A 21616-nucleotide genomic window follows, 5' to 3' on the forward strand; every position below is an offset into this window, starting at 1 on the left:
AAGTTTAAAGATTGCCTCACAAATTGTTAAGCATTTGCGAAAACAGCTGTTTATGAAAGCAGTAGATTGGGGACCAACTGAGGAGTTTGACACGGGATTGAATGAGCCCTTTCAAGGGTTGGCAGATGTGGAGCAGATCGGATGGTGGGAGTAGATCTTAGAAAGTTTCCCCCTCTGTTTTCCTATTGGCCTGCTATTTTGTATTGGAGAAAGTGCTTTGGCTCATCTGCTTTCGTAAGACTTAGAATGAAGAGGTGGTGTGTTTGCTGCCCAGTAAAATAAAGAAGCCCTTGGCAAATTTTTGCTGATCTTTTAAAATGAAATCAATGTTATAGTGTCTTTTCTTGAGCTCTGACATTTGAAAATATTAATATTAGGGATAAATGTTTACTTTAATAGAGTAATGCTAGTGGAGTTGTTGAATTTGAATTATGTAAACAGAGCCTTAATAGCATATATTTCCAGTCCTAGTTACATTCTTTACCCATTAGTTAATTTTATGGGGGAAAGAAACCTTAAGAACATAGTATTCATTTCTCCTCACTGAGTGAATTTGGTGTATGTTTTAAGCAGTTTTTCTTAGGTCTATGGAGGTTCTTGTTTTCTTTTTAGAGTCTTTGCTAGGATTTTTTGTTGTGTTAGTTGTGTTTCTGTTATTTGCAGGAAAAAAACACATGAAACTCAGATCAATCACAAAAATTGAGATAATTTCTAAATGACAGAGTCTACCTATAAGAAATACACTCAAATTGTTTTAGTATCAGCCAAAAGTTTTAATGGAGAAGATATCTTCTGCATTTAAAACTGCTTTCCACTGTTGAAATGTAAACAGTTTTTAGAACCATTATTTTTCATTTTTTTTAAGCCACAAGACCCCCTTTTTTTAAAAACAAAATCGTATTTCACACCCGAATATTAAATCTTTTAAAGCCCATACCTCCCTTTTATACATTAAAAAATATCTCCCCCCTTCCCCTCCCCCCATCCTTTCTGGTAGGCCCATCTTGAGACTCATGCTGCAAAAGCAGGGCTGCTCTGATTGAAGGTTAGAGAGGGGAAGCGTGGCTGAGTGCAGCCTTCCACTTCCTCACGTTGCCCGTGTCTGTGGCCTAAGGCACAGAAGACTTTGCACCACAGCTCTCTCCTATCTGTTGTACTAACTCTTGATCTGTCAGCCTTGAGGCTGGCGCAGCGTTGCATAGAAACTTAGATTCTGTTTTATTTTTAAACACATTAATATTTATTGTGTCACTGCTTTCTGGTCATCTCCCTTTGCCACAACTAGTATCAGATAGACGGCTATAGGCTAAAAACATAGACATAGACTTTCAGTAACGACTGTTTTGTGTGGTGATCTTATATTGGTTTTTCATATATATGAAATTTAATTCAATAAGTGCTTTATATTATATTTTAGCTTTTAATGTATTCTGAGTATTAACCTAGACAACAGCCGTAAATAACCCTAGATATTTCTTCCTTGTGATGTAAGAATTTGTGTATTATTAAAGAGCTAGGTTTCTGAATTCTCTCTTGAATGTTACATGAAAAAAATTAGATCACCTCCAGCTGCTTTAAAAAGGCTTTTAGTTAAATTAGGAGATAAATATGTACTCAGTAACATGATTCAATATCAGAATTGGGAATTTGCCATGACACCACCACTTTGGTTTTGAAACAAATGTATGAACATATAGAGAGACCTGTAGTTATAATTTAGTATTATTATGGTAAATATGTTTTAGTAATCAAAAGTAATTTCCATAGGGTCGTGAATCTGGCACCATTCAGAGATATAGTCTTCCTAATGTTGGTTTGATTCAAAAATATTCCCTTAACTGTCGAGCCTACCAGTTATCCTTGAATTGCAACTCTAGGTAAGTCTAGAAACTCTCCTTATGTAGATGTTAGATTTTGAAGTTATCAATTGGGGTTTTTGGATTTGTGTAATAAATACAAAAACGTGTGTTTGTTCTACGTTTGTCTTACAGTTCAGTGTGGTTTTACTGTACTATATTTGTATTTAAATATTTGTATTTACCATACTGAATTTAGTGTAAATGTCTTTCTCTAATTGGGCCAAATAGAGTAATTCTAGTGTAATGTTTTCAGTTATTTGCATACCAGTTGCTTTAATTCTTTTGGATACTTTTTCCTCACGAGGTCGCAAAATGAAGAGTAGTCCGTGTTATCCATCAAGTTTATGAAAAGTTTTTAAAGCCATTTATTTATTTAAAGCCATTTCTACCTTATTCCCTGGTTCTGATGAACTGATTTTGAAGAAAATGGTTATAGGTACTTATATTCATGATCACTGGTAGTAATTTTACAATTTCTCCCCTCTCCAATGTCATTCTTGGTAGTCGTCTTGCTATCATAGACATCTCAGGGGTCCTCACTTTCTTTGACTTGGATGCCCGAGTAACAGACAGCACAGGACAGCAAGTCATTGGCGAGTTGTTAAAATTGGAGCGAAAAGATGTTTGGGATATGAAGTGGGCCAAAGATAATCCTGATTTGTTTGCAATGATGGAGAAGACAAGAATGTATGTTTTCAGAAACTTGGATCCTGAGGTAAAAACAAGATCATTAACAGTACATAACTAATGAGCCAAATATCAAAACCTGGGTATTTTGCCTTTGTTTCTTCAAGAGGTTTGTTGATGTTGGCTGCATGAATTTCTGAAAATAAACAGAAACATTTCTGTGGAATTTAAAAATATTTAGTTTTAAGTGGGAAAAATATTCATCCTTTAAATATTCTCTGCTTTCTCTGAAAGGCAATTCCTAAGTGTTTATCTGTTCTTTTTAAAAAATGGAACCGTGGTCACTAACTGTATGGCCTTTTATTTTTTCCCATTGTCAAAGTTAAAAAGAAATGAAAATGAGTGGTCTTATTTACCAGAATTGTGTAAAACAATGTAACCAAAAAAATGTGGTTTTGAAATTGCCTTGTCCTTTCCTTCTCTTCTGCCTGTCTGTTCACCTGATTCTGTGCCTACCTTGTCTTATATTTACATGCACTTGTCAACCTACAAAAACAGGGACGAGTTTAAGAGCAACGCGTTTATTTGGGATCAAAGAATTGCAATTTGGGGAGCACAGATTTAGGCAGAAACCCGAATAGTGTCCTGATTACGGGAGAGGCGCTCACTTTGATATTCTTATGAGTGTGCAAGTCTGGACTGTGATTAATCTACTTTCTCTGGAGTATCAGGAAGTCCCTTTCTCATGAATTTTAAAGTTATATTTTGATTTTCTACTTGTGGCTCACATCAGCTAATTTTTTTTTTTTTTAAAGATTTTATTTTTTCCTTTTTCTCCCCAAAGCCCCCCGGTACATAGTTGTGTATTCTTCGTTGTGGGTTCTTCTAGTTGTGGCATGTGGGACGCTGCCTCAGCGTGGTCTGATGAGCAGTGCCATGTCCGCGCCCAGGATTCGAACTAACGAAACACTGGGCCGCCTGCAGCAGAGTGCACGAACTTAACCACTCAGCCACGGGGACAGCCCCATCACATCAGCTAATTTTAAGAACCTGAATTTTCCTGTCACTTAGTCTGCTCTGGATCAACTGTTAATTGCTGTGTTTAGGAAATTCAAAATAATTTGAGTGGTAGCCTAATCAAAACCTCATTAAGAAGATAAATCTTTTAAACCATTTTTGAATTATTAATGGATTTTGACTTTGGAATTTTCTGAACTCCTGCTATACTCCACTAGTGTATATAATAAGAGAGAAGTTGATAAATGCTTTATGTCATTAATTGATTTTTGTTTGAATCTGTAGTTTCCTTCTTGGGAAGAAATTGCATGCTTGGGCCCTTGAGCTGCCAAAGATTTTCTGTAGTAATTTATTTAGTGGTAAACTATTTGCCCCTTTAATATGCTAAATTATTTTCACATTGCCCCATTTGAGCCCTACTCAAGATCTTTGGGTTGGTCAATGACCTGATGTAAACTGCTCTCAAAGGCTTTGTTAAAGCCTTTAGGCGTCTTAAGGGTCTTTGTAATTCTTAGACCCCGAGTAATGAATGTTCAAAGGAAAGGCATTCATTCAGGGCTGCTGCATATGACCTGTAAGCACAGGCTTCTTTCAAGGGTCCAAGGGAAGTTCGACCCTTGCCACAAAACAAGGGTGGAAATTTGACAGGTAACCGCAGGGTAACCTTGAGGATGGCAGTATAATACTTTTGGAATGTTAGGGTCCTTTTTCCATCCTTTGGCTGCACGTGCGCAAAGTCAGAAATCATGTGGTTGGAGAAGTGAGGGTGCTTGTTATGCCTCCTGCTCACATGTGGGTTGTACACATGGCCCGTCTAGTACCAAGGGAAATCTTTCCTGTGGAAAGGGTTCCTTAAGTAGTTTTAACAGAACAGCCTTCTTTTTTTATTTGAGTTTGTTTTCTGGCTTGGCAAGTACTTCAATTTCTATTAGATTTAGAGCTAGATGAATTTCTTACAGCCTTACCACTGATTGGGTTTCTTTATAAACCCCGTTGTGCTGACCTTTTTATTCATGAGGACACTGCTGGCTGTGGTCCCTGCTTGGTTAGTTACTCTGCTATCCATTCCTCTAACTGCTTATTGACTGATCCTCTAAGGACATCCTCTGCAAAACAGAACTTACTGGAGCTCCTTCAAGACATAGTGTTCTGTATTATTATTCAGGAGATAAGCTGTTGTTTGACAGTTAATACTGAATGTATTTTTATCCACTTGAGTGTTATTGTGAATTTTAAATTCATACCTTTAAGTTGTAAACTTTTCTGCAGATCGTATGTGAGAAAAGGGTGCCATTTGTGTGCAAAGTTCTAATTCACTGATAAAGCACATTTTCTGTGAGAATTTGGAAATGAGTGTTTAATGTTGATATTCCTTGCTTGATCATTTTCATCTCCAGTGACCCTCTCAAGGTACTGATTCAGCTCTTCTATTCCTTTTCTTGCATCTTCCCTCTCATTGGTACTACTATTTCATATTCCTTTCATAGCTAATATTTTCATCAATCAGCCTCTCATTTTTGTATATTTGCTTCTTTTCCAAACAGAGGATTTCCAAACTTTTGAATATATACCTTCATACATGCATACTTACTTATTTAGATATTATATACATGACCTATCATATTAATGTAAGTCCATTATGAATTATGTCCCTAAAATAGAAATTTTAAAGAAATGAGAAAAAGATGAATTTTAACAGGAATAAATAAATTTTCTTTTAAAATGTCATGCTCATTGTTATGGTTCATGCTGCCATTATCTGGTGTCTCAAGCAGAGCACGCACTTTAGAGAGAGGAATTGTTAACAGTGAATACAAGTTCCATGGTTCAAATAGTCTACTTGAAATTTTTATTTTTTAACTGGCTTTTTGTCAGACCTGGTTAGAATGGCACTGTTTTCACTTTGTTCTGTGGCTGACCCAAGAATTTGTGCTAGGGGTAGGAGAGGTGATGATTCTGCCTTTTCTTATTTGCTTGGGCTTGCGTTACCAATATTTCATTTAATTTGCAAATTCTTTGCAGGACGCTTTTTAAACCTCTCATCCAATTTGTGAAGGTTAGGTAAAATTAGATAAGATAATCTCTAAATCCACTTAATTTTGTAGTACCAACTTCAGTATGTCACAATATGCTAAGATTGATTGGCTAAGTTAGGGGCACAGGATACCTGATATGTTGTGTGGGTACTGGGACCTTCTGACTTGTGTACTAGAGGACCAGTGTTTCTTAGGGTAGTATGATTAGTAAAGATTTAAGAACTTTTTAAATAAAAATACATATCTTGCATACTGCTTAGGTGAGTGCACCCTGCTTGTAGACCACTAGTCTAAAACTTCAGATTCAATTGAAATGTGGATTGATATCTAGTGAATTTTGGAAAATAAAGAAATTTAGTTGAGATCATTGAAGAAGAAGTTGAATTTTGAAAATCTGAATTACATAAATATTTGTATATTTATTTATATGCCAATAATCATAGATTATTTTGGAAACTCTCAGTTTTGCTCTCTCTCTCCACCTTTCTTTTTCTTCTTTTCTCTTTGTTTTTGGTATTATGTTTTATCTACAGATCATCTTTTATGATTTTTATTTTTTGACTATCTTGCTTTGTTGCGTTATCTAGCCAAAAAAAGAAAATTTTCTGATAAACATTTTTATACAGGTATACTTTGTTCATGTGTAGTATCAAAGTAATCAAAGTATATGAAAGGCCTCTGTAATTTATAAGAAATATTTTATTATCTATGCTTTCTTTTTGAATTAAATTTTGTTCTGATTCTTTCTGTGTGTTCGTTGCTCATAAAAACATATTATTTATCTTTATGTAATATAACCTTTTTTTGTTGAGGAAAAAAGGGATTTTATAAAATTTCCTCATATAATTTGACTATTTTAATCAACAGTTTCTACTTTTTAAAAGAAAGTGTATATTTTTAAATGCAAATAAACACATATAATGTGCGTACATGAGCCTCCTTCTTAAACTTAGACATAATAAACTCTAAATATGATTCAATTTTTACCTACTATTTTCATCTTTTTGGTATCTTCCAATTTGATATGTTATTTCATTTGGATTTTGGTAATGTCTGTTTCATTATGATACACATATACACACATTTTTAAAAATTGCATCCTAGTATTATTTCCATTACCACAACATTATCCTATTCTTTTTACAGTATTCTTGGAGGTAATAAGTTTACTGGGAGTTTCTTTCTTTTTGTTTATATAATATGTATACCTGTCTTTTCTACTAAGGATTTAGGGTAGCTACTTTACATTATAATATGCATCTACTATACTTTATTTCTACAAGCCTGTATAACACTAGGATAAGAGACAGACATATAACAGACTCATGTATGTACATATTGGCAAGTTAAATCTTCTTATGTAGGAAATCTGTCAGGCACACCCTTTGGCTAATGTTACAGAGGACGGAGTTCTCGGTGTGGTACAGGACTTCTTTGACATATGTACTTAGATACAAATACAGTGTTTGTCACTTTTATTAAGAATTAAATTTAATGTCGAATGACATGAATAAGAATTATCCAGCTGTATAAGGCATTTTGGGATTAATTGGGAAAATTTGGACTGATATTAGATGCTATTAGGGAATTATTTTTGATTAGGTAAAGTATGGTAATAGTAATGTGGCCATGAAAGAGAACTCCTTATCTTTTAGAGATATGTACTGAGATATTTAGGGGCGAAATATCATGATGTCCATAAATTCACTTTATTTACTTTAAAATACTTCAGCCAAAAAAGTTGACTGAAGGATAAATAGCAAAATGTTAATAATTATTTAGATGATGGATATATGAGTGTTAATGACATTCTCTCTACTATTTGGTTGGTTTGAAAATTTTTATAATAAAATTTAAAATCATGATATATTAAAGGAAGGAAAATTTTGTACAATTAAATATAACATTTGTTTTTGTCCTTAAAGGAACCCATTCAGACGTCTGGATATATTTGTAACTTTGAGGATTTAGAAATTAAATCTGTTCTTTTGGATGAGATATTAAAGGTAATTCTTAAAAAACAATTCTATTTCTCTTCTGGCTTGACCGGGATTCAGTTTTGCACCGACAGGATAGCGTCCCAGCCAGGAGTCAGGTGAACCTGGGTCCAGCCCTGGTCTGTCACTTACTTGTGCAGCCTTTAGACAGGTTCCTTCACCTTTGTGACCTTCATTTTCCTTTCCTGTTTACGAGCCTCAGTTTTTACCTCTATAAAACGTGGGTAATAATAGTACCTGTCAGATAGGGTTGTTATTTTATAAGATAATGTGTGAAAGGCACTTAGCACAGGGCTACGGCCAAGAGCTCGAAGTACGGTAGCTGGTTGTTGTTGTCATTGTTTTTAGATTAATAACAAAGACATAGTGAAGAAATAGTTGATAATTTAGTCTTTTTCTGTTTCTAGGATATTTGAGTAACTTTTTGTTTCGAGGTCCACTTTCCTTTCATTGTTTTTGTTTTAGATTTTATAAAGTAATACATTTCTGGGGCCGGCCCTGTGGCTTAGTGGTTAAGTTGGAAGCATTTCACTTTGGTGGCCTGGGTTCACGGGTTTGGATCCTGGGTGTGGATCCACATAGAAAGTAGAGGAAGACTGGCACAGATGTTAGCTCAGGGCTAGTCTTCCTCAGGAAAAAAAAAGAAAGAAAGAAAAAAAATAATCCATTTCTGATTTCAGATATCTTTTTGAACCCCTACATTGGCCTTCATTGATCATTCTTTGGGAATTTTTTTCTCTAAGAATACATTGAGAGCAATTTTACTTTCATTTTATCTAAAGCATTTGCTTTTCCATGTACTATGTTTTTTAGGGGAGGAATTGGGATTTTAAATTTCTAGACATTAGTTGCAGTTTGTAGCATGGTCTGATATGTAAATTGCAGCCTTTTTATTATGAACCAGTTCTTTCCTATGTCATGACCACCCTGCAGTAGCAGGATGGGCCCACACCCAAAATTTGGTTTGGATGTCAAGAGTGATGACCCTACAGACACATCGAAAGGGTGTACAAAGGTTTGTTTCTTACACGATGAGGCTTTTGGGGGAGAAAGGGCAGGCATCTCAAGCTGATCCAGAAATGGTTTGAGAGATAAGGGAAAGGAGGGTGGCTTTGGGTTTTTTTGGTAGTTAGAGGGTGGGCTGGGGTGAGGGTTTCCACGGGTAGGGGCTGGTGTAGTTTGAAATTCCTGCTGATGCCAAAGGATGCAGCACCTGGGCTTTCTTGTCAGCTTGCCCAGAGGTGAGGCAGAGGGGAGGGGCAGGCTTAACAGCTGTCAGCAGTGGAACATCAGCAGTGAAGTCTGAGGCTTTGCTGCAATCTAGGGTTATATAATCCCCAAATTTGACCACTTGGCTCCTCTCTGTGTGGCTAGCACTTCTGCAAAGAGTAAAGGAAAAGATCTAGTCCTTGTTTAAGGTATAAGAATTAAACTTGTAAAAGAATTAAACTTGTTTCATCGGCAGTTATTGTCCTTTTTGATTTGAATATAGTAACATCAGAGAATAGTCTCTTCCCCTTTTCCTCTCATATGAATCAAGATAAATCCTTTTGCCCTCCTCTTTCCTAAAAGATTTATGGTTTGGGAATACCTTTAGAAGATGTGCTTTTGTCAATATCTTTTTAAAAAAACAAAGCCATAGGTGGGTAGAGTCAAAATAAAGTAGCTGCAATACCTTGTCTATTTTTATGTATTATTGATTGATAGAGAGTGAGTGTCTTGAAGCCCCAGCATCTACAAGGGTCTGATACACGTAGCTGGTTCTCAGAAGGTGTTTGTCAAGTTGATTTTTAAAGAATGAATAGTGACTTTATTGCTTTTAAAAAAGTGATACATTGTTATTATATAGAATTCAAGCAGTACAGAAAAGTGCTGAAAATAAAGTAAAAAAACCCATACCACCCCAAATCCCACAACTCAGATATTTTAATCATTAACATTGGATAAACATGAGAACATCGTTTCATACAGCTGTAAGCTGTATGTGGAAAGATAGATTTGATAGATTAGATAAATGAACAGAAGTAATTTTATAAAAATGGCATCATTGGACAGTCTGCTTTGTTTTTCCTCCTCCTTTTTTTTTTGGTGAGGAAGATTGACCCTGAGCTAACATCTGTTGTCAGTCTTCCTCGCCTTGCCTGAGCAAGATTGTCCCTGGGCCAACATCAGTGCCAATCTTCCTCTACTTTGTATATGGGATACCACCACAGCACAGCCCAATGAGTGGTGTGTAGGTCCGTGCCCAGGACCTGAACCTGCGAACCCTGGGCTACAGAAGCAGATCATGTGAACTTAAGTACTGTGCCACCAGGCTGGCCCGTACAACCTATGTTTTTAGTATTAAATTTAATTTTAATTTAATAACCTGAAAGTGAATTTAAAGGAATTATAGGACTTTAGATAGCTTTTTTTTTCACCGCAAACAATATCATTTTTCTGGGTTAAGAAAAAACTTATGAAAAACTAAGAGGTTATCACTTTAAAACTACATTTTAATTTTTAACAGTATTGATTCTCCACTCTAAAAGGTGACATTCTTACATTTTCTCCCTCTTTCTCTCCTCTTTTTGGCCATATTATTATTTCTACATTGTCAAGATTTAGAATATTTATATTTTGTTTTGTAACCCCAGTTTCTAGTTGAATATCTTATGTTTAAATGAAAGCTGTTGCCAGTCTTTCCACTTTTCTCTGTATATGAGGTCTTAATTTTGATTAATCTTTTAGTTGGCTGGATTTCATCATCATAGTTTCTTTCGAAAAAGGCTCATAGATGCTGATTACCTTAAGTTTCGGAATGCTTGAGAATGCCTGTGGTGTTGTTGCTTTGATGATTGTATTGACTTTTATAAAGTGTTTTAAAATATATATATTTAAATTGGTTAGGTGTACTTTGATATTCTTGGTACCCCGGGCACATTTTATGGATATGTAATACTGGGCTAAAGAATATCTACAGTACTGTAGCCCAATTTACTGGCAGAGGTTGTTAAACTGTAAGGGAAACCAAGTTCTCCTTGACAGTTTTGTTATCTGACTTACTACGTGCAAAACTGTTAAGAAAAGAATATTGTTGTACCTTGCTTCCCTCTGGGACCTTATTGACCCAGGAAGTATTTAGCTGAACTGTAGATTCCCTTCAGCATACAGTTTTAGGAAATAACGAGTGTCGTACGCTAAAACTAATACAATGTTATATGCCAACTATATTTCAATAGAAAGGGGAAAAAAAGAAAGAACTTGAGACATTTCCTGGAGGACTAGAGAAGAAGGAATGCAAAAGGAAAAGGAAGGGAATTAACATTTACTAAGTCACCTTCATGAGAGGCATCAATGTGTCATTTGTCGTTATGTATTATTGTTCGTTTGTTCTTACAACTGTGCCTGGTAGATAGTACACGGACTTCACTTAGATAAGAAGCCTCTTAGTGGGTGAAATGATTTATCCAAAGTTCATGTGTTCATTGACTCAGCAAATGTTTATTGAGAGCCCATAAAACACAGTTCCTGGCCTGAAGCGGAGTTGTTGGGGAGATAGACGAGAAATTCAGCAACCAGAAAAGGGTTGGGGGTGCTGTGGTTCTGGGTGTATTTCTTCCAAGGTCGGAAGCAAGAGAGCATTGGGTCGCTTCTGAGACTGCGAATAACTGAATCGCACAGCTACGCCTTGTGCTAAATGTTTGATATGTGTTATCATGTTTAGTCCTCACAACTCTAGGAAGTAAGCTGGATTATTACCTCCATTTTTTCAGATGGAGAATCTGAAGCCCGGAGAGATAAGCTAAATTGCCAGGGACACCCAGTTAGCAGTAGGCAAAGGCGTGATTTGACTGGCTGGCTTCGAAGCTGGTGTGTGTAATTAGTAGCACCGGCAGAAATGAGGGAGGGCCTCAGGTTACAAGGGGCCTTGTATGCCTGGCTGTGGAGTTTGGACTGCATCCTGGAATTAGTGCAGAGTGAAGCAGGAAAGTGACATGATTGGGTTTACATTTTCGGAAGATGTCCCTGGCTGCTTGGGTGGGCAGGTTCTAGAAAGAGTTGTCACATAGGCAGCAAGCCATGGAATTAGGATTTCAGCTTAGATCTGTTTGAATCCAGACCTCACGCTCTTTCCATATTACTGCCTCCTTTGTACCCAGGAGTAGCCTAAGAACTTTTCAGTTTGTAGAAACAGTGGTTTAGTTGCAAGGTGAGGAGAAGATGCATGCAGCTCAGTTCACCCTTTTGGAGAACTTTGTTCTCTGGGAGCCATTGCCCTCTTACACATTGGGGCTCTAGTTTTCTTGTATGCTTCATTTTTCCAATATGTAGGATATCCGTGAGTTCATTATAACTGCTTCTTTCCTTTCTTTGGTCATTGGCTAGCTCTTTCCTGCAAGACTGGCCTCCAATTTTTGGGTTTTTTTTTGCCAGCCTGCTAAATTACAAAAGGGAAGCAGTGATGACAACTAGCCCTTTTTCTTTTCTTTTACCAGTTTGTCTGCTGCCCAACAGCATATGGAGCAACAGTTTCATTGGCCCTGGCAGGGAAAGAGGAGATTAAGGAGTGAGTGGATAGAGGCCCTGCCCATGAGTTTTCTGCTCCAGTGGAGGCCGGAAGGGAGTAGCGCCTGGGGAACAGGCCATTTGAGCTGAGGGAAACAAGGCCACATTCCTGTAGAGGACCTCTGCCACCACTGTCCCCTTTCCCATAGGCAGCCCGAGAGCCTCAGGAGGGACTTCACTTGTGGGTGTTTGCTGATAACTCAAGAGACCCGCACATGGGAATTTCTCTTCTTCCCACTTTTGCTTACGATATGATGCAGTAGTTTTTGTTTTGTTTCACTGTAAAAAAAATAAACACATACTCTAAAGGCAACTATTAGAATTTCTTTCTTTCCATCTTTACTTTTAGAATCCAGAACATCCAAATAAGGATTATATAATTAACTTTGAGATTCGGTCCCTGCGAGATAGTCGAGCATTGATTGAGAAGGTTGGAATTGAAGATGCATCTCAATTCATAGAGGACAATCCACATCCCCGACTCTGGTATTTAAAAAAAATCCTCTCAAAACGTCAGGTGTATGCTTGTAACATCTCGGCTCTGTCGGTCCTGCTCTCGTACTGGCCTCCTGATGGGATTAGACCTCTGGTCATGCACTTCTTTTTAAAATATAGAAATTCATTTTAGATTTGGAAGTACTCAACGTAAGCATACTATTATATGAAAAATGCTTAAATGTGTGAAAATAATCACTTCCCACCATGTTTCACTAGAAACAATGGGTATAATAATTGAATTTTGATTCAAGCCTTGTTCAAGCCATTTGCAATAGGCTTTTCCGTTTCTGTTTTTAATAAAGGCGCCTACTGGCTGAAGCAGCTCTTCAGAAGCTAGATTTGCACACTGCGGAGCAAGCATTTGTGCGCTGCAAAGATTACCAAGGCATTAAGTTTGTGAAGCGCCTGGGCAATCTACAGAGTGAGTCCATGAAGCAGGCTGAAGTGGCTGCTTACTTTGGCAGATTCGAAGAGGCTGAGAGAATGTATCTTGATATGGACAGAAGGTGAGAAAAGAGGGTGCAGTCGTCTGGAGCACCTCTAGAGCTTGTGATTTGGTTACAAGTGAGGAATGTAAAATGGACGAAATACATTTCTTTTAGAAAATACTTTCAGTTTGGATTGCAACCTAGATATTCTGCATGATTCCCGTTAATTTATGTTTTGTCACTTGGGGGCAGCTTTCTTCTCCATGGCTGGCCATGAGAGATTTTTTTTCATTTGGTAGGAAAAAATCATATGACTACAGAGAATGGGGGCTCTTATTTATTACACAGCTCATTATTTGGGTTCTCTTTTTTGGTTTAGGCTGTTATTTAATGTTGAGTTCTCAAGGAGCATGAAAAAAATCAAAGGTATTTAGGGGTTGAGTTTTATTCTTTACATTTCATTTTTATTTGCATAAAATAATGCATGAACTTCATTTCAGCTCTAAACATTATGTCTCATTTTCATTAATATTATTTGTAATTCCAGGAGATCCCTGGTACAACTTAAACCCTGAAAAGAAAAATAAAATCAAACCTGTGTTTATAGGTTTGGTTTTGAAATAAACCTGATCATGTCTAACAAATTGATGAAATAGTTATTATTTAAATCATTATTTTACTAAGTGAATTGCAAGTCCAGGAAAATAAAAGGCAGGAAACTGTTCCTTTTCCCTATTCCAGGTTCTCCCCATTGCCTCTTCCCTGCTCAGGCTAAGTTTCTAAAATGTTTGGAGAGTTACCGTGTCTGTCTTTTCACTGCTGAGTATTCTCGGTACCCTAGAATTGAACCTAGCACATAGTAGGTGCTTGATAAATATTTGTTAGATGAATGAATGGATGAACAAATGAATGAATGGATGCTATTATTTGTAGAGATCTTGCTATTGGCCTCCGGCTGAAATTGGGAGATTGGTTTAGAGTACTCCAACTCCTGAAAACTGGATCTGGTGATGCGGATGACAGTCTCCTTGAACAAGCTCACAATGCCATTGGAGACTACTTCGCTGATCGACAAAAGTGGTAGGTTACCTATCTGGACCACCTCATCCATTCCTCCAGCTTAAAATGTTGCTGCCTGAGTACTTCCCTGTGAAATAATGCTAGAGAAATGAGGACCGTCCTCCTCGATCCTAAAATTCAAATAGCTCTAGATTCACACTGGAGAGCAAGAGATCCCTCAAGTGGTTAGATGAGTGTTGTAAAACCGTGGAGTTTCCAAATGCACAAAACTTGCACTTCACTCTGGGCAGCTTTCTACTGTTTGAGACCACACTGTGCAATTCTAAGACATTAGATGATTTATTTCTGAAGAATGTAAAAAAAGTATTTTGTATTTGCTTATTTTGTTGTTATAGATTATTTTCAGAAATCATTGGTTTTATTCTTAAGTTTTCATTTTGATCAATATACTTATGTCAGTGTTTGGAAGAACGACTGTAGGTCAGATTAAAACTATTTCTTAAGAATAGTCAAAGAATGTTGCAACTAAAATATGCTACACATTCTTTAGATTTTTTTTTTTCAATTTAAATGCTTCAAAGACATTCTGTAACTGAAGATGATGACGAGAGTATACTAGTACTGGTAATTCTGATGAAGGAACATTTTTGGTGAAAGCGCTCATTTATCAGGAGATTCACATTAGTGTTTGAAAGTTTTCATTCTTTCTCTCCATAGGTTGAATGCTGTACAATATTATGTACAAGGCCGGAACCAGGAGCGCTTAGCGGAATGTTACTACATGTTAGAAGATTATGAGGGGTTGGAGAATCTTGCCAATTCACTTCCAGAACACCACAAGTTGCTTCCAGTAGGTATTGCACATTTTAGTTTTTGGAGTTGTTAGGTTACTTTATAAGGTATTTTAATGTTATGATCAGGAAATGTCCTCTGCAACAAAGAAAGTTAAAAATTACTCTATAATCTTACAGTTCCTTAGACATGGAATGATGCTTTTAATTATTAAAACAATCTATCAGTATTACAGAGTGCTTGAAAATGGAAGGAAGAATCAGTCCTGTTCCGACTACTTTAACATGATCACAGTCTTGTGCAGTCTCATCAGTTTTATAAAATCGCTTTTAAAGGTTAGCAGAGGGCCAGGCCGGTGACGTAGTGGTGAAGTTCACATGCTCTGCGTGGGCGGGCCGGGGTTCGTGGGGCCGGGGTTCCCAGGTGTGGACTATCCACCACTCATCAAGCCATGCTGTGGTGGCATCCCATATATAAAATAGAGGAAGATTGGCACAGATTTTAGCTCAGGGACAATCTTCCTCAGGAAAAAAAAAGTTAACTGAACCCATGAGATATTTACAGATGAAATGATATGTTGTCAGAGATTTGCTTCAGAATAATCCAGGGTGGGTCTGGGGAGTAGTGTGTGTATGTGTACATTTGAAATTTACTATAAAAAAAGTTTTAAGAGATAGCTTGACTTTTATTAGGTTATATTACCAGTAAAGTATTTAATGTTAAGAAAGAAATGAAAAGCAGAGTTCTCTGTAGTTCCTTTTGAATGTTCTTTTAAAGCCTTTTTAAATTAATTGTCGAATAATGTATGAGTTTGTATTTTATTTATCTGAAGTGTAAATCACTGAGCTGTCCAATACCTATAGAGTCAGCAGCTGTCAACTGCAGGGTCTGGACATATATCAGTGGTGAGTTCTGCCACAAAAATTTTGTCTATTAAGTATAGAATTCTGATAATTCCGTTTTCTCTGTCATGAATTACAGCAGTTATCCCCGTAACAATGGCATGTTCATGCACCGTGTTCTCAGTCCTGTGTGTTTTCTTGAGTAGGAAGGAAATTAAATTACTTATATACTAGTAATTATGAAACTACTTATAACCCTGGGTGTGGGGACAGTGTATCACACGTACATATATATTCATAGGACAAAGATGTTAGGAAATTACACCAGAATATTGAGAGAGGTTTCTTATGGGCAGTAAGATTATGAGTAGCTTTACTTTTTCATATTTTCCAATTTTTTTCCCATAATAATGTATTACTTTATAATCAGAAAAATAAAAGCATTGCTGTCTAAAAGGATAACAAGATACAAAATGTACTTTTATGCTAGTTTCCCAAAATCTTTTAGAAGTCGGGGTGGGGAGAAAAACTCTGCCCAATTCGATATCCAGAAAGAAAAAAAATTGATTTTCTGAAAATGGAGAATACAGCCAAACAAGTATGACTGGTTTTTGTGTGGCTCCCTCTCCCTGCTGCCACCCTCCAAGGCGGCTCTGTTTTGTGTCTAGCTTCCTGAACTAATGAATGGCCAGCTTGTCTGGGGCATTTCTTTATAGAAGTATTTGAGCTCTGTGAATGCGAGGTTTCCTTAAGCCTCTAATTGATGATTGAATATTCTGTCAATTGCCTTAAAGGTTTTTCCACCCACTAGTGGGGGGTTTGTTTTGGAGCTTGCTATTTCTATAAACTAGCAACTGAACTGAAAGAAGAAAAGAGGGCAGTATCTTCAGGACCAGGTTAAAAATCAGATGCGTGGTGTGAGCCGGTGAAGCCCTAGTTTTATAGATGGTGATACCTCAGCATCCTTTCTGGTTTGTAGCCTCTGCCCCTATGTCCATTGAAAAGGACAATCACAGTAACCACCAGTAAATTTAATATCCATATGTCCCTATGGAGTTTTGTAAATTAAAATATAAGTGATTTCCTTGGTCTGTGAAATCTGATAGTATTGTTTTGTACTTACAGGAAATAGCACAAATGTTTGTGAGAGTTGGAATGTGTGAACAAGCAGTGACTGCATTTTTGAAATGTAATCAGCCAAAGGCAGCAGTAGATACCTGTGTGCATCTCAACCAAGTAAGGAACTGGAAATTAGAGTCACCATGGTCAGCCTTTAAAGATTGTTGCCAATATAAGGGTTGGACGGCTTGAGACGAAGTTTGTGAAAGGAGCCAGATATTCTTTTACTTAGTTGAGGACAAGAAAATGGAGTTTGCACTTACCTCTTGAAGTGCTACCATTAAGGGTGACCCACTAACTCCATATGGGAACATGAAGAAACCTGTGCCTTTAGTCTGGCAAGTTTTTGTGTGGAAGTAATTTCATAATTTTCTGCATTTTATTAGGGTTGGGTTTTGTTTCCAAAGAAGGACCAGTTAATGGTCATTGCAAGAGGAAGGAATTGAGTTAGTTTTATCACTATTTATTTTGGCAAATCTATTTTCCTTTCCCTTTATAGAAAACGAATATTTGATATTTTTAAGAGCTGAGATTTAACTAAAAGTATAGAATTGTTGTTGAAATTGTTGACAATCATTGTATTCTTTTAAATGTTTTCTTAAAGTATTTTGTAAAGCTCCATTTGCTTTATAAAAATAACTTTTAAATGTTAAATCTGATAGGACATTTTATTAACTGAAATTATGTATTTTGTATTACTATAAACAAATATATCTTTTTCTCATTCATAGTTTGTACAAAATTAGAATTATAAGATGAATGTGATTATAAACTTTGAAGCTTTCCTTTTCAGATGTACTTCTTAAGCAAATCAAAGTCTTAGATCATTTAATCATTTAGACACATATTTAACTTAGAAAACTTATAATTGCTCTGATTTTAATTTAAGTGATTTTTAAAAACATATCGGTTTTTAATTTTGGCACAGTGTTATCTATTATTGTAAAGTGTTATCTATTATTGTAAGTTTTATTTTGTGAATTTTATGACATGTGACTGTAAATGCCTGGGTAACTGAATGGTATTATTTTTTCCCCAGTGGAACAAAGCTGTTGAATTGGCTAAAAATCATAGTATGAAAGAAATTGGATCCCTTTTAGCGAGGTATGCATCTCATTTATTGGAAAAGAATAAAACTCTTGATGCCATAGAACTCTACCGGAAAGCCAATTACTTTTATGATGCTGCTAAACTGATGTTTAAGGTAATGTAATAATCTTGGTGAGTATTTAGTTTGTTCTAGTTACTAGTGTTTTCTTATATACTAAAGAATACATTTTCCATTTTCTTTGGAAACAAATATTTATTATAGCAAAACCCCTCTGGTTTTATTACTACTATAACTATGCATTGTCTTAGTATTCTTACCTTTTACAAACAGGGCTATTTATTAATAGTAGCATCTTATTGATAGCTAAACAGTTGTATATATGCTTAACACTGAAGTTAACAAAGAATTATAGAATTTTCAGGGACCATAAAATACAAATTCTCTTACCTGGGAATTAAATCTTGTTGATAGTAGAATTTTGAGTTCTTTAAATGTATGTTTTAAAGACATTACACTTCTCATAATATGCATTTGGAGGAAAAATGACCAGTATAGTATTAATGTATTCCAATTTTACATTCTATTCTATTCTTTTCCCATTTAATTTAATGAAAAAGGAAAAATTTCCCTCAGAATCATCTAAATACATTAAACTTTCTGAAGGATGTACCATGTTAAAGCACTCTTATTGTTGTGTACTTGGAACATTATTTTTAAAATCTCTTTGTTATGGAAAATACTGCCCATTCTGTGAAAGTTTTCTTTATTCTGACTTGGTTATTTAACTGTATCTGTTATTTTCTATGATTGTTAAGAGTTCTAACTCCAAGAGCTAAATACTAAGGAAAAAACTACGTACCTATCAATACTAAGGAAAAGAAATGGGTTTTAAAATATTTATCATAAATAGGTGGTTTTTGTATTCCATCCTGACTTTACTCCTTTTTTTTAGAGACTCAAATTTCAGAAATGATTATATTTATACAAATGTAGACTAATAAATATCTTCCCCCAAATCTTTAAATGTTTACAGATTGCAGATGAAGAGGCAAAGAAAAGAACTAAACCTTTACGTGTGAAGAAGCTGTATGTCCTGTCAGCGTTACTAATAGAGCAATACCACGAACAGATGAAGAATGCCCAGCGAGGGAAAGTTAAAGGGAAGGGTTCAGAGGTAAACGACATTAAATCATCTGAAGTATTTAAGAAAAAAGCCTATCAAGCTTCTCTTTATGGACAGGTCATTTAATTTGCTTGTTTGCATTTATTTTCTTAAATGATATGAGGAAGAGGAATGACTGTTTTGGAATTAGTGCTCAAATTTAGAAATCTCTACTTGGAAATAGTGAAAATTATACTTTCTGCAAGACTAATCTGTTGTCTTTGTTTTAATTATTTCCTTCTTAGTAAATTCTTTCTAATCAGTGAGTTTTAAAAACTTTCCTAGAATATGTGTATTATTTGATGTATAAATGAATTATTCTCTTACTAACTTAAAGTTTAATCAATTCATTTTAAAATTTGATCATACCACAGGGAGAATCCTTTCACAATGCATGTCTATCAAATTGCCACGATGTATGCTTTAAATATCTTATAATTTTATTTGTCAGTTATACCTCAATAAAGCTGAAGAAAAAAGTGTGATCATGGCAGTTTAACAAAATATGAATTATATTGGAGTAATTAAGTCTGTAGTGACAGTCTTGTGATGATAAAATCTGCTAATCTGGATATTTCACTGTATAACAGTTTCAGGAGCTCTCTTCACTGGAAGGACCATTGTTAGAGTCGCGCTGACAGAAAGTGTGGGTCTGCTTTCCTTGTAGGCCACTTCCGCTTTGGCTGGTTTGCTGGAAGAGGAAGTTCTGTCCACAGCAAGTCGCTTCACAGACAATGCTTGGAGAGGGGCTGAGGCTTACCACTTCTTCATCCTGGCCCAGAGGCAGCTCTACGAGGGCTACGTGGACACTGCGCTGAAGACAGGTGGGCTGTTCCCTAACGCGGAGAATTGACTCAAAATTACAGGCGGAAATGAAGGGCCAGCTCCCTCTATATGCTCTTAAATTAATTTCAAGAACACTTTTTTCTATGGATTTATTTTTATATGTTTGAGATTTGCTATCTATAATTTGTTTTGTGCATTCCCCTTTTTGAAGTTCTTATTTTTTAATACATAGAAAGCAATACATATGGTTCACAGAAAAACCAGGAATTTGAAATAAGCAAAAAGAACATTTACAGCGTTCACTATTCTATCCATTCAAAGTCAAACACTTAATAGCCCAGTCCATATCCTTTTGAGTGTGTGTATATAAATAATTTGTTTTTTTTACAGTATTGGGAATATGGCAGGTCATACTTTTGTGTACTTTTTAAAAAACATAATATGTTGCAAAATATTTCCATATCAGTAGATAGATTTCTATAGCATGTAACTTTTTTTATAAAAATGATACTTATGTAACAATTTTAACCAAAACAGAAAAAAATACAAAGAAAAAAGTAAAATAATCTAATAATTTGGAAAATATATCTTAAAAACTTGGAGGTAATCATTGCTAACATTTGGGTGAACTTCTTTTTAGACTTTATCCACGTGTATAAAATTGTATACAGTTTGACTTAATGTAGCATCATACGATATACGTTGTTCAGGAGCTTGCTTTTTACCCTCGACAGTTATCTTTGCAGTTATCTTTCCAAGTTGGTAAACATAGATCTGTGTCATCATTTTTATTGCTACATAATATGCCATTGTATTTATATACTATAATTTATAGAAGCTTATTTACATGCAGTATCAGCATCTTCATTTCTGGATTAATGATATTCTAGAGTTCAGATATATTAACTCCAAAAGAGCATAATTATGAGAATTATGTTTTAAACCAAAGCATATGAAAGACTAAACCATTATAGTGCTTTCAGATGGGCATAACAGCAGTGCAGGCGCTGTCACCCTCCATCCTGGCCTTCCCGTGTCACATTGGTTGGGCCACTGTGAAATCACCAATCAGTTGCTCGTGTCATCACCAACATACATCACACCCTAATATATCCTCAATCTATATCATAATGGCATGATCTTTAAGAGAAATCTTTTAGAGAAATTCTTTTATTTGAGTGTTTCTGGCATTCTATAGCGATGGTTTTTCTTTTTTCATTATTTTTGTAAGAGTTCTTTAGAGATTATACCCTCAGCCAATGTATTGATTTTCCTTAGAATTTATAAGTTATAATTATTTATCCTCTCTAAGCTTCAGTTTCTTTTTGTGAAAAGTGGGGATGATAGTATCTCCTTCACAGGGTTGTTTTAAGGATTAAGTGAGAAATTCATGAAAAGAAAATTCACTTATTACAGCGCCTGACATTGTGAGCCCTCAAGAAGTGGTAGCCACGATGATGATATTAATAGTGGTTTTATACAGTCCTATAAATCCGTCTTTTACTTTATATATTTCACTTAGGGGTCCTGCTCAGGAAGTTCTTCACTGGAAGGTTATTAAATATTATGTTTTATTATAACTTCTTAGTTACCCTAAATACATTTATTAAAACCTTATTCTTTCCCCACAGATTGGAAATTCTACCTCCATGAAACTAAATTTACACATATTCTTAATCTCTTCTTAGACTGTTATTTTCTAGTCACGAGTTTCTGTGTCAGTACTGCCCTCTTACTTATCTTACTTTTACATTTTAATATTTTGACTTTCACTTCCTTCATTACTCTTCTTTTTTTTTTTAAAGATTTTTTTTATTTTTTCCTTTTTCTCCCC

General features: G+C 35.6%; 1 protein-coding gene across 4 annotated transcripts in view; it reads left to right on the top strand.

The window, feature by feature from the left end:
• WDR35 (WD repeat domain 35) overlaps window positions 1-21616 on the top strand; it is a 56478-nt gene that overhangs the window by 30827 nt on the left and 4035 nt on the right. For 3 of the 4 annotated variants that reach the window (XM_046663112.1, XM_046663114.1, XM_046663116.1), the window contains 11 exons: window positions 1768-1877; window positions 2364-2574; window positions 7465-7545; window positions 12434-12570; window positions 12885-13088; window positions 13944-14090; window positions 14748-14880; window positions 16790-16900; window positions 17823-17987; window positions 18868-19008; window positions 19664-19820. In XM_046663112.1, coding sequence (XP_046519068.1) covers window positions 1768-1877; window positions 2364-2574; window positions 7465-7545; window positions 12434-12570; window positions 12885-13088; window positions 13944-14090; window positions 14748-14880; window positions 16790-16900; window positions 17823-17987; window positions 18868-19008; window positions 19664-19820 — 1597 coding nt within the window. The remainder of the gene's footprint in view (window positions 1-1767; window positions 1878-2363; window positions 2575-7464; window positions 7546-12433; window positions 12571-12884; window positions 13089-13943; window positions 14091-14747; window positions 14881-16789; window positions 16901-17822; window positions 17988-18867; window positions 19009-19663; window positions 19821-21616) is intronic. The other variant, XM_046663113.1, reaches the window with a different exon arrangement.

The sequence above is a fragment of the Equus quagga genome, chromosome 5, assembly GCF_021613505.1.
Source record: "Equus quagga isolate Etosha38 chromosome 5, UCLA_HA_Equagga_1.0, whole genome shotgun sequence".
NCBI lineage: Eukaryota > Metazoa > Chordata > Mammalia > Perissodactyla > Equidae > Equus > Equus quagga.